At 58.5% G+C, this 13076-nt stretch overlaps 1 protein-coding gene across 1 annotated transcript in view; it reads left to right on the top strand.

The window, feature by feature from the left end:
- MROH2A (maestro heat like repeat family member 2A) overlaps nucleotides 1-13076 on the top strand; it is a 44613-nt gene that overhangs the window by 2805 nt on the left and 28732 nt on the right. Inside the window, exons 2-11 of the mRNA XM_054570751.1 lie at nucleotides 1514-1701; nucleotides 1909-2090; nucleotides 5123-5254; nucleotides 5478-5640; nucleotides 7864-7962; nucleotides 8681-8832; nucleotides 9379-9522; nucleotides 10621-10713; nucleotides 10903-10981; nucleotides 11102-11215. Of these exons, the coding sequence (XP_054426726.1) occupies nucleotides 1514-1701; nucleotides 1909-2090; nucleotides 5123-5254; nucleotides 5478-5640; nucleotides 7864-7962; nucleotides 8681-8832; nucleotides 9379-9522; nucleotides 10621-10713; nucleotides 10903-10981; nucleotides 11102-11215 (1346 nt within the window). The remainder of the gene's footprint in view (nucleotides 1-1513; nucleotides 1702-1908; nucleotides 2091-5122; nucleotides 5255-5477; nucleotides 5641-7863; nucleotides 7963-8680; nucleotides 8833-9378; nucleotides 9523-10620; nucleotides 10714-10902; nucleotides 10982-11101; nucleotides 11216-13076) is intronic.

The following is a 13076-nucleotide window of genomic DNA, read 5'->3' as shown; positions in this document are numbered from 1 at the left end:
GCCCGGCAGGCAAGCTCCGAGTGTCAGTGTAGCCAAGCAGCCGAGCCTTGGGCGGCTCTGAGCCTTGTCCGGCTGCCCTGTGATGCAGGGAATGAAAGCCCTCCAAAGGCTGCTACTGCCCTGCTCCAGCTGCTGATCTGGACTCTCTCACAGCTGCAAGCGGCAGGGGGACCCTTTGCACCCCACTTTTGGTGTAAGAAAACAAGGTCCCTGCCTTCTTTGAGGTTCTTTGCCTTCTAAGCGTTCTGCCAGTAGAAACCCCCTTCCCCATTCTGCAAGTCATCAGTCCTCGGCGGGGAGGCGTCCTCTTCCCGGACCTTTCCTGTCGCCCTCCTCCCCTCCCGCAGCCCGGACCGCACCTCCCCACCCGGGGGCCCTATGAGAGCATCCCCATGGACCTCGGCTGCGAAGCAACCCCTTCCGATCATTTTCCTTTCCCAACCAGGCCACCGTACGCCCCCAGACACGCGGCTAACAGGGATGTTTCCACAGCATGATGTGGGGGCTTTATTGGGGGGGCACTGGGCACTCTTCAGAGCCCTCAGTGGACAGAGACTCCGGGAGGCAGTTGGAGCTCAAAGTTCCAAGGGCTGGGAGCTAACGGTGATGGTTCTGAGGAAGCCGCCACCCTGCCAGGAGAGCGCGCCCTCATCTGCCTTCCCGCTGAGGAGCCTGGCTGCCCCCTGTTGGGACAGCCGACCCTGCCGCTGTCCGCGTCGCCACTGATGTGTTTTAGGCCAAGGACAGGGCTTCTTCTTGCGTTGTATTTTTGTTCCGTCTGGGAGAGAACTCAGAGAAAAGGTCAGTACTTAGGTCCCAGAGCAGCTCTGTAAAGGATTCGCAGGCGGCAGGAGCCCAGGATGGGAACGGGCTCTGGGCTGGAGTCTGAGACCGAGGGACTTGGAAACAGGAGGAGGCGGGATCTGGGAGCGTTGTCTTCCATCCTGACATCTGTGTTGGTGTTTGTCAACACTCAAGAAGCTGTTAATGTTGTGGGAGCCCCTGTCAGGGACTATGAGACTTGGTGAGGTGGATTTCTAGATAGTCTTTCCTTTTCAGCGTCTAGAAAAGAGGGAGGAGGGCCTACTTAACCAAGGGAATTATTTATTTATTGCTGTGTGACAAATGACTATAACCTGAGTGACATTTATTATCTCATAGCTTTTGCGGGTCAGAGACTGGGCAGGACTTTGCAGGGTCCTTTGCTCGGGGTCCCACAGGCTGCACTCAAGGTATCATGTGGCTGCCTTCTTTCCGGAGCTCCGTCCCCTCCCAATCTGTCGTGGCTGTTGGCAGAATCCAGGTCCTTGTGGCCGTAGGAGCGAGGCTCTCCGTTCCCTGCCTCGTGCAGCTACGTCACAGCAGTTACCTTTCGAGGCCGGTGGGAGAATTTCTCCGTCTAGTCTGCTAAGATGGAGTCTGATACATCACGTGACCATGGGCAGGGCTTCCCCTCATCTTTGCCATATTCTTATGGGTTAAAAACCAGTCACGGGTTCTGCTTGCCCTCAAGAGCAGGGAGTGATACAGGGTGCGACTCCCTGGAGGCCATCTTTGAGTGTGTCAACACACCATGTATTTTACAAATCTTGTGTATGTCGAAAGGGCCCGAGGAAGAGATGGCAGAATCAGCAATAGACCAAAATGAGCACCCGTCTGAGGAAACAGAGGAGCTGGACCCTCTGGAACCAGACGACGGTGGTGAGAGAGTCCCCCACATCCTTGCATTCCTGACCCATCTTGGCCCCTGACTCCTTGAGGGCATGTCCCAGCCGAGACCTCAGTTTCTCCACCTGTACCGGGGACAGGAAGGTCCCTGCCCAATCACCCCACAGGCAGAGTTGAGGCTGGGCAGCTGATGGGGAGGCCCGGGCACAAGGAGCACCTCCTGGGCCATCTCTGTCTCAGGGACTTTCCAACAAGTCACAAACCTGCTCGACATCATGGACAGCGAGTCGGCAGCGGCGGACACTGCCGGCACGGGTCCCAGCCTGCGGAAGGCGCTGGCCTCGGCGATCATCACGGAGAAGGCCGCCAGCGAGCCCTGCGTGGTGATGAGCGCCCTCATCCGCTGCCTGCAGGTGCCGCAGGTAGGGCCGCCTCGGCCTCGGCCGCCCCGGCGCCTGCCTGTGTCCACCCATTGCTCAGCACTGGCCGTCAAGGGTGCAGGGCTGGGTGCAGGACTCTGAGGCTCTTGCTCCTTGAGGACCCAGAAGTGGCCTGGGGCTTTGACAATTTTTTAAATTCCTTTGTATTGAGAGGCAGTGGGTTAGGGAGCCATAGTCCTGGAGCAAGACAAAGCCAGTGGACGTGGGGGAGCAAAGACTCAGCCGACACAGGGGAGACTGTTTAGGGGGACCGGAGGCTGGCGGAGAGGATGCTGAGGGGATGGTGGGAAGTGTAATGGGAGACCATGGTGGGCCTCGCAGAGCAGGCCTCCTAGGGCAGGGTTTGGACCAGAGCCTCAGAACCGCCACGCAGTCCTGTTAAAACCCGGGTTGCCAGGCCCCCACCCCATGTGTTTCTGGTTCAGTGGATCTGGGGCGGGGCCCGAGGAATCAGCATTTCTAGCAAGTCCCCAGGTGCTGCTGCGACTGGTCTGCAGACCACACTTGGAGAACCGCTGGGTGTTAGACTGTCCCGTGGCCTTCGGGAGAGGGCAGCAAAGGAGTTCTTTTTTGGGGTTCCTTATGGAAAGTTTTATTTTATAGAAAAGCGTGTGGCAGCCACGGAGAAGGGGTGCCGGAGTCCGGGAGCCCAGGCAGGGGGTTTTCCTATGCGACTTCAAAATGCGGGTCGTATTACTGTTCAGGGGTAGTGAGCAGACAGCGCAGGAGACGACTGCCCTCGGAGAGACGGTGCGTCTCGCACAGGCCCCATGAGGCGAGGGGAGGCGGCGCCACGCCGGCCACGTGGGAAGCGGCCCGGCTGGGCGAGCGGCCGAGGCAGGGATGGCATCCCCTGGCCAACGGTCGTTATTGTGGCTTCTCGCGGGGCGGGGCGGGGATGGAAGCGCGGGGTCGGCGCGTGTGAGTGAGTTCAGCGGGCTCTGGGCTAGACGGCGGCCCAGGGCCTTCTGGTGCCCGGTCCTGGGCTGATCAGGGCGGGTGGGAGAGGGCGTCCCTCTGGTGGGCTCTGGGTGGGTGGGTTTGCATTTGAAACATCTACTCCCAAAGTGAGCGTTGACTCTCTGTAGGAACTGGCTCCCTGGGAGCCATAGTCTCTACAGGGTCAGCAAGACCGCAGGATGTCAAAGCACCGGAAATAGACAACATTAAAAAAAAAACAACACATGATTAATACCCAGGCCATAATCAGTGATCAGTGGTAGTAAACAGAAAACACACAAGTAGGCATAGTTTTTAAATTAATGTAGGTCAAAGATTTGAGTTATTCATTAGTTGGTGAAGGAACCGGTAAGATGTTGAAGTCCGTTAAAATGAAAATTCTGGTTATTGAGATTTACATTCTTTGCCAGGCAAAATCAATTTCATTGCCACAGGCAAGAATTGTTTTCATTGCTATGGAAGGAATGTTTTCTTTTCGTTTGTTTGTTTGTTTGCTTATTTTTTTTATTTAATTTGAGAGAGAAACACTGATTCATTGTTCCACTTATTCACGCATTCATTGGTTGAGTCTTGCCTGTGCCCTAACAGAGGTTCGAACCCTCAACCTTGGCATATTGGGACAACGCTCTAACTGACTGAGCTACCTGGCCAGGGCTGTTACTCTCAGTTTTCTACAACTTAGCTTCTATCCCCACCGAGCCACACTGTTGCCTAGACAGTCCCAGGATAAAGGTGCCTGCCCCCACAGGCCCCCAGGTCCCTCCAGGCTCCCCCCAGGCCTCGGAGCCCCTGAGCCCCTGTGCGCAGGCCGGCAGCACCGCGCACTCCTCTGGGCGGCCACCCAGTGCCTGTCTGACACCACTTTCCAAGCCTTGGACAGTGTTTTTCTGGTGACCATAGATATTTTCCAAGGATTCACTTCGATACCAGAGAAGGCCGACCTTACTACAATGTGGCCGTTCAGGCTGCAGCTGCAGTGCTAATGAAGCATAGAGACCTCCTTCAGCTACGGGGGGTGGGGGTTGCCAAACAGGTAAAACCGGTTCTTAGCGGTGGGAGGAATGCTAAGAAAATCTTACTTTTTATGTATAAAGCACAGACATGTATACAGCCCATAAAGAGACACATAATGTATTCGTGGTATTAAGGTTTCATGGGGGATGATGAGGGAAAAAATATCCAAGAAATGTCCTGAGGGAGAAAAAAAGAAAAAAAAAGAAATAGTTGAGACTCACTGGACTCCAAAGGCCGCACGATTCTCTTCTGCCCAGGAACTCCCACGAGGAGTCTTGGGTTGGCGTTTTACCAGCCCCCGTGACTCGCAATACCAACACTAGGAAAACAAGACCGATAGACTCTGTCCCGGATTTCTCTAGAACATACAAATTGGGGTGAATGCCTCTCTTCTTGAGGTCCCCAAATTTGCTAAGGTGTCTGGGCTGTTGGGAAGTGACCTTCTTACCACCTGGGGGAGGAAGCCTTCCTCCCAGAGGGCTTTGCAGGCAGCGGCTCACTTGCAGGGTGGGCCCTCCCGCGAGTCGATCTCGAGCACGTCTCTGCGGGTGTGGTCCGGGTTGTGCAGCCTCTTTGTTCAGTCTTATTGTTTAGGATAGTGATAAGTGCTATCTGGGAATCTAAATGCGGGCAGAGGAACATTTCCTGGTCTGCAGTGCTCCCTCACTGGGCCGAAGGGCAGGACAAGCCCAGCTCCTTGGACGCGTGCCCGGGCCCGTGCCCAGTCCATGGCGGACCTTGCCTGCAGGCCATGGGACACCTGCCTTACTGTGGCTGCCAGGCTGAAAACGGGAGAGAGGACAGATTTGCAGGCCACCCTGACAGAGCCAGACGGAGGGACCCCTGGGAGGAGGACGGAAGGGGAGGCGATGGAGGCGGAGGAGTCGGGGTCTGAGGCTCAGGCAGTGTGACGGCGGGGGTGGGGGTCCGCGCCCAGGGGTGGGGGTGTCGGGGGGAAGACCGGTGAAAGGAGAAGACAGTGGCCCCACGGCCCCGCGGCCTGGCCCGGGACCTCCCCGCCCACCACGCTTGTTTCCCAGATCCCCACCCAGCGGAAAGTCAACGTTTACAACATCCTCCAGGAGGTCATCCAGCAGGAGGGGGAGCTGGAGGAGCAGTGTGTCCAGAGGCTGGTGGCCATCGCCTCCAAGGAGATGAGGGAGATCCAGGAGGTAGTGGGACTCCGGCCGCTACCAGTGCCCTGTCCCCCACCCCCCACCCCAGGGGCTGGGCTGCTGGAGGCCCGGGCCGCGTGGCGCGAGGCCCTGGTCCAGTCACCTCACGGGGCAAGAATAGCCTGAGACCCAGGGGCCCAGCGGGGCTGGAGAGGGTGTGGGCCAGGAGGGTGTTTATATGGAGGGTGGGGGCATCACAGGTCCCTCTCCGTCCCCTCAGATGGAGGGATACCTGAGGGCAGAGGTGGCCAGTGACACCCTGGTGGCCCTGTCCCGAAACCACTTCAGCCTGGTCATGTATGAGATGCAGCACCACCTCAAACCCCTTGACCTTGCAGATGAATTTGTCATTGTCACCCTGGCGAAGCTGGCCAACGGCAACGGTAGGGTGCGCCCCCGCCACAGTGTCTGCCCCTGAGGGCGGGCCCAGGGCTCCCTGCTGGTCCCTTCTCTTTCCGTTTCTGTCCTTGTCTCGGGCCCCGCCCCTTCCACGTCTCTCTCTTCTTATCCTTCTGGGGCATCCCTTCTTTTCATCTCCGTGGGTAACCTCTCCGCTGCTAAGGTTTTCTCTCTGTGTCTCGGCCTCATGTCTTGGTCTCTCTTGCTCTTATTCCGTCTCCTCCAAACTTCTCTCCTCCCTCCCTCTGAGGCTCACCGCTTCTCCGTCTTCTCATCTCCCTTCCTCGTTCTACTTCCCTTCTCTCTCGCTCTTTCCTTTCCTGCCCCGAACAGGGTCCGAGCTCCGTGCGGGCACTGGGTGGGTGCTGGGCCACAACAGTGAATAACACATGCATGGCCCCTGTCCTCGCAAAGGACTGCAAACAAGTAAATAAGAAAATAAGTGTCACAGTATGAGGTGATGGGTGTGAAGAGGAGGCCTGGTGGCTGCGGAGAGGACCTCCTCTCGGTAGGGTCCTGATTGAGGCAGCGGTATTTCGGCTGTGACCTCAAGGGTGAGAGGACGCTATCTGTGTGGAGAATGAGATGGGAGAGAACATGTGGGCAAAGGCCCTGTGGCCGGACTAAGCCTGGCCTCTTGGAAGGGCCGAGAGGTCGCTGTGGCTGGACTTCGAGCGCGAGGCGGGCGGTGTAAGGCGGGGTCGCTCGGTCAGGCAGGCCGGGTGCGTAAAGAGCCAGCGCTGTATCCGAGGACGCTAGGAAGCTACGGAGGGACGTTAGGCTGCAGCTGCCTGAGGAAACGTGGCTGCTGAGTGGGTGGGCTCGGGGTAGGAAACGTGGGAAGGCGCGGAGGCATGGCGTGGGCCGGAGCGCGTTCGGTGAGGGATGGCCACGCAGGAGGTACAGGAGGGGCCTGGCCGTGGCATGGAGCTGAGTGGTGTGTGGGAGGTGCAGAGGAAGAGAGAGGGACTCCCAGGGTTCAGGCTGGAGCCATGGGATGTGCGGGTGGCCATGTCCTGAGAGGGGAGGCGGGGGTCGGGGAGAGAACTGGGGAGCTTGGAAAGGACCTCATGTGTGAGCGTTGCGTTTCCGTTCCTTGTGGGATGTCCAGGTGGGGAGGTCCCCAGGCGGGGGAGCTGCGGTGTGGGTGTCGGGTTCGGAAGGCAGGCCTGGGCTTGGCCTTTGTCCCTGGCTTGTTCAAAGCCACTCACCCCGAGGGTAGGTAAGTGGAGAGAAAAGAGAAGAGCTAAGGAGGCTTGAAGGGGGTGGGGCTTGTAAGAGTGGGGTGGACAGTGTGGTGTCGTGGGGCCTGGGGCGGGGACAGTGATTCAGAAAGGGCCCAGGGGCCGGCTGGGTCGCGTGTTGCTGGAGGTCCAGGAAGATGAGGCTGGAGAAGGCCGCTGGGCCCAGAAGTTTCCAGACGTGCGGGGCTGGAGCCTGGGTGGGCTGCAGAGAGGCGGGCAGGAGGGGGGAAGACCAGGAGGGTGGGCCGCTCACTGTGAGAGGCTCAGGGGCAAGAGAGGCCCTGGCATACGGCGCGCCGAGGCCAGAGAGCAAGGACAGAGGGACGGACGGATGGACAGGAGGGAAGGCCCCAAACGGGGAAGGAAAATCCGGGGAAGGTGCGGTGACGGGGCTGGGGCTCCCAGCACAGTGGAGGCCTGGGCTCCGAGCGGGGTCGGAGGGCCGGCCGGCCACTTGCTAAGCCCCTTTCTCTGTCCCCTTCGCATCTCGTTTCCTTCCTCTCCCTGCCCCGCTTTCTTCTGCCTGCCTGTCTTCTTTCTTTCAGCCTCTCTTCCTCACCTGCTGGGTCCCCGTGTCCTCATTCCCTCAAGAAGGCCTCCGACACCCCCAGGAGCCAGCCGTCACTCCAGGGGCAGATGTGCTCTGACGGCCCTCTGTCTCCTGTCTCCGCGTCCGTCCGGCCTTTCCTGCCCCCCGGGCGTCTGCCTCCCTCCCTGCGTCCTCTGTCCTTCTCCCCTTCCCCCTTCTCCGCCCTTTCCCTTCACCCACCTCTGGCGGGCTCCTCACCACACGCTGACTTCCCTCTATGTCCTGGCGCCTCGGGGTCTCAAAGGGGCTCCCTAGCCCGGCCCTGCAGGGTTGTGTGGGGCTGGGGGATGGGAACTGGGCGTGGGGGCAGCCGGGTGGCCGCCTCTGCCTTCTCCCTGCTGACGCCCCTCCTGGCGCCCTCTCCCCCGTCCCAGTGTTCGAGTTCATGCCCTACATGGGCATCACCCTGGCCACCATTTTCACGATGCTGAGACTTGTCAACGAAGCCAAGATGCGCCAGGTGATCTGCAGTGGTAGGTGTCCCAGGTGGGCCTGCAGGTGTGGCCCCATCAGGGGGCGGGAGGGCAAAGTGGGGCAAGAGGCGGGTTGTCCATTTGTTCCCAAACACTTGCTCAGGCTGCTACTTGGCGTGGCCTCTGACTGGCTCTCTGGCGCTGGGGCGGGCGGGGTGGGCAGGTGGCTGAGAGGGAGCGGCGGCCCCTGTGACTCAGGTTCGCTCGCTCCCTGTCAAGCTTCTCGGGAGATGACTAGAGAAGGCCGATGGGCTTCGCGGGGCGTGGAGGCCAGGGCCTGGCACCGCAGGGCTTGGATGCTGTTTACGTCTCCTCTCCTTGCCCCAGGGTTGGACTACATGATGTTGACACGGTCCCCAAACCCCTGACTGACCCCTGAAAAAAGTAATAGGTAACAGGGCAAACTGGGTTTGCTTCCCTCTGCACTGGAGTCCCGGGATGTAGGCGAAGAGTTGTATCCAGGCCCCGCCCTTGACCCCTGGCATGTGAATCCCAGCCTCAATGCCCGGGGTCTGGACACCCCTGTGTGCTCAGCGCCCCCTGGGGGAGCCTTTCACACACAGTGTTTTTTGATAAAAGTTAGGGAGCTGCGAGGGGAGGGAAGGGCAGAGGAGGGGGATGCCCAGGGGACTATTCTGGGCCACCTCGGCCTTCCTCCTGGAGAAGGTGGCCTGGGACCTTCCCGCTTCCTGCCCGTCTGCGTTCCCCCTCCCCCTAGCCATGGAGACCTTCTGCGAGACGGTGCAGTTCTACCTGAAGCACCTGGAGGACAGCGTGTACCCCATGATGACCGAGGAGCAGTTTGCTGTCAAGCTGTTCCCGATGTATCGCTACTTCGTGACCGTGTGGCTGAGGAGCCACAACCCAGAGGTAAGATGCGCCCTTCTAGGGGGCGGTGGGGGGGAGCCTGCTGCCCCATCAGGTAACGGCTCCCCAGCCTGCGGGGCTGGGGGAGCGGAGACACCTCTGGGTCCGGCCTCATTCCCAGATGCCCCGAGGGATGGCAACCTGGGCAGACTGATGGCAGAGCTGGGAGGTCGCGGCGAGTGGCCCTGGGGCCTCAGGTGGCCCCATGGGCTTTCAGATGAGGGCCGCGTCCTGGGCATGTGGGGCTGTCCGGGCGCTTTGCTCCTGGGAGCTATTTATGTGCCAACTCTGCTGCGGGACTGTTTTACAAAAGAGGAAAGGGAGACACAGAGAGGGGAAGTACCTGTCCCAGGCCCCCTAAGTGACACAGCCAGGACTCGCGGGGACAGCCCGGCCTCACTGCCCACCTGCGGGGCCTTGGGCGAGGACTTGACCTGCTTCCAGCATCCCCTCTGTCACGTGTTCTGGGTTCTGTGAACGGAGCTTGTGTCCTTGGGCCTTGCTGCGGGTCCTGGGCTGAGGCGTCCCGGGGCCCCGCTCCTGTGGCAGGTGAAGCTGGGGGTCATCAAGTCCCTGAAGCCCATGCTGAACCTCCTCCTGCCCAACGATGACCTGCGGGAGCAGGTGTATGACTACGTCCCCCTGCTGCTGGCGGAGTACCAGGGCAACCTGGAGGCCCTCTTCATCACGCAGGTGAGGGCCGCGTGGGACAGCACCTGGGCCGGACGCTTGGTCCCCCCGAGCACTGGGCGGGGGGGGGGTGCCATCTGTGTGGGTGGCAGGTGGGATGTCAGATAGTTTGATACCTGACAGCAGACCCAACATCGGTGCCCTATGAGGGGCTATGGGGCCTGGTACTTCTAGGGTCTTCTGGAAATAAGAGCTGCCATTCCAGGGGGACGGGGCACAACCCCAAAGTGTCTCAGAGGCCCCGTGAGGCTGTGGTGTTTGCAATAGTTTCCTGGGGCTGCTCCAACAATGAACTGTTACAAGGTGGGTGGCGTAAAGCCACGTAAGTTACCCTTCTCGCAGTTCTGGAAGCCAGAAGTCTAAAGTCCAGGTCCTGGCTGGGCTGTGCTCCCTCTGAAGGCTCCAGGGAGAATCCGTCCTGCCTCCTCCTGCGTCCGGGGCTCCCAGCATGGCTTGGCTTGTGGCCGCCTCACTCAGAATTGCCCTTCATTTTCCCCTGGCCTCCTCCTCTGTGTCGCTGTCCTCTCCTCTCCTTCGAAGGATGCCGCCAGTCATCGGACTTAAGGCCCGCCCCTAATCCAGGATCCATCTAATCTCCAGGTCCTTAACTAATTCCATCTGCAAAGTCTGTGTTTCCAAATAAGGACACATTCTGAGGGTCCATGTATTTTGAGGGCATGTCTTTCCACCCATGGCAGCTTTGAACCCATGGGAGTGGAGGCGTGACCTGGGCCGCCTGACCTATATTGTAAAGCTTTCGCCCACCTTCAGGCGAGGCATGGTCCTTAGCTGTGAACGCAAGCAGCGGAAATGAACGTGATGGAGTTAGGGAGCCACCTGCATATCTTTCCGGCTCAAGAATGGGAGTCACCTCCCAGGAACTAAGAGAGAAAGGTGAAGATGGCCTTGAACGTCACGCCTGGTGACCCAGCGCAGGGCTCCCCAGCTTCGCTGAGCACAGGAAAGGCCTGGGGCCTGGTTCAAACGCAGGGTCATTTCCGCCAGTTTGTGGCACTTGCCGGAGCGGCTGCCTTTTCCACCATGCAGCGTGGCCAGGGTTTCGAGTGAGTCAGTCGAAGGCCATCTGTCCTTCCGTTGCAGATCTTGAGGCAGATCCTGGAAGTGTCGGTCACCACCAGAACCCCCGTCCCCCAAATGCAGCTACACACCATTTTCACGGAACTGCACATCCAGGTGAGGCCAGCAAGCTGGGCTGGGCAGGCCATCCTCAGGGCGGAGCCCACCGGCAGGACGCGGCAGCGGCTGGGCAGGAGGCCGACCTGGGCAGAGGGGAGATGGTGGCGGCCCCTCCTCTGACTCCTGTGCACCCGCCTCCGCTGTTCGTGGGGGTCCCACCTCCCACCCCGCCCTGCCCCCTCCAAGGTGTGCGCCAAGGCCCCCGCTCAGCATCAGTACAGCGGCCAGAACGTGAGGGAGATCGAGCACTGCTTCATCGCCCTCGGTGAGGCTCTGGTTCGGCCCGGCCAGGGCTGCCTGCTCCCTGCCCGGCCACCGCCCCCACCTCCCGCCCGCGCCCGTTGCCGGCCCCGCGGGAATGACGCAGACGGCCCTTCCTCCGCAGCCCGTTCCTACCCTAAGGAGCTGATGAAGTTCTTCCTCAGCCAAATGGAGATGAGCAAGGAAGCCGTCCGCCTGGGGACCCTGACCCTGATCAGGGCAGTGGTGGCCGCGGATGGTGAGCAGGGGCCGCCAGGCGGGCGTGGGCCGGGGCGGGGGGCGGGTCTCACCCATTTCCTCTTTTGTACACTCTGCTTGGTGAGCTAAGGAGCCATCGCTCTGGACTGCCTCGTATTTTCTTTTTTTAATTAAAAAAATTTTTAAAAAGATTTTATATATTTTATTTTTTTGGTGGGGGGAAAGGAAGGAGAAAGAGAGGGAGAGAAACATCACAAGTGTGGTTGCCTCTTGCACACCCCCTACTGGGGATGTGGCCCGCAACCCAGGCGTGTGTCCTGACTGGGAATCAAACCGGCAACCCTTTTGTTTGCAGGTCAGCGCTCAATCCACTGAGCCACACCAGCCAGGGCTGCTTCAGGTTTTCTCTTCTAGAACCTAACCAACACTGTGACCTCCGCTTCCCCACTCCTAACGCTCTCCTTAAACCCTGAGTCCCAGCTTCCACCTGAGTCTGAATTTCAAACTGTTAACCTGAATCCCAGTACTAAGCCCAAACCTAAATCGGAGGCACATAGAAAGCCTCGTTACAGCATGCGGGGATAGCCCTAAAGCCTCATGGACCCCATGCTCAACCTTAGTCTAAAAGCCCTGATTCTGGATCCTTAAACCCATACTCTGGCCTTGATAACAAGGAAAATGCCGGACTAGCTCAGTCTCACCTTTTGGACCAGGCGCCCCCTGCTGGCAGCGTGCCGCCCTGCAGGTACATGCCTGGAGAAGAGCCGGGGTGGCTTCCGCTCAGCCCGCTGTCCCTGCGCGGGGCGCAGACTGGGCGGCTGTGACCCCTCTCTTCAAGAAATGTGACTTTAAGCATCAATGAGTCCCCTTTTACTTAGCCCATGGGCAGAGATGACATGACTCGAGTTGTCCTAGCCGCTTTTCTGTGCAAGGTGATGATAGCAATATGTTCAGCTCACAGGCCACGTGGTCCTTGGGACAAATTACTCAGCTCCGCCACTGCAGAGCAAAAGCAGTCAGACCGCAGAGCGCAGCCGTGTCCCAAGAGAGCTATTTACAAAGATGGGCTTGGGCTGCGTTTAGCCTACAGGCTGCACGTTGCTAATCCCCGGTCTAGAATAACAAGGAACCAGCTTCTTACTCCTATTTGACAGGGGTGTAAGCTGATGAAGAATTTTGGATGCGCAGTTGAGTAGGGGCCAAAACCGGGGCTCAACAATCCAAGTTTTTGTCAATTGAATGAAAAAATTGCCCAAAGGTAATTGGACAACAGTGTTCATTATAATACTGTACATAAAAGCAAAACATTAGAAACAAACAATTTTTTTTCTCTAGGGAATTTTTGGAAAAAAATGATAGTGTATCTCCAGAATGGAGTATTATACAACCGTAAGGATGTAGTCAGCCTCTACTTTTCCATGGAAAGCTGCCCTTCATACATTAAGTTTAACAATATGTTATAATATAGTATGAGGCAGCATACATAGCAAAACCTCGGCTTTTTGAAAGAAATCTGTTTATGCATAAACGGGCTTGGACACACGTGAACTGTTGACCAGTTATTTTTAGTTTTAATTTTGCAATGAACATACACTATACAATCAGAAAAAAGTAACAGCCCCCTCAGTACCTGGTCACCTGTCCTCGTTCCCTGTCTCCTCCACCAGCACTCACTTCTAGTCACACCCACCCTTGAGCGCAACGTCGCCCTAAGCCCCAACCCTAGCTCTGCCCATACACGATCTCTCCAGAACCTTCGCGTGGGGGTGCTTTCTCACCTCCCGGAATCGCCCTCCTGCTTTAACTGGGGGTGTGGTCGTCAGTTTCAAAACACAAAGCCGCATGTCCCGTGTACCAGGCACTGTGTTTAGCCCGTCACTGCCCGGCGGCTCTGTCAGGGA

This window comes from Pteronotus mesoamericanus, unplaced genomic scaffold, assembly GCF_021234165.1.
Source record: "Pteronotus mesoamericanus isolate MK-2021 breed Mesoamerican mustached bat unplaced genomic scaffold, CSHL_Meso_final contig_1018, whole genome shotgun sequence".
Taxonomy (NCBI): Eukaryota; Metazoa; Chordata; class Mammalia; order Chiroptera; family Mormoopidae; genus Pteronotus; species Pteronotus mesoamericanus.
Note: the sequence above shows the minus strand (reverse complement) of the source record. Positions and strands in the feature narration are given on the sequence as shown.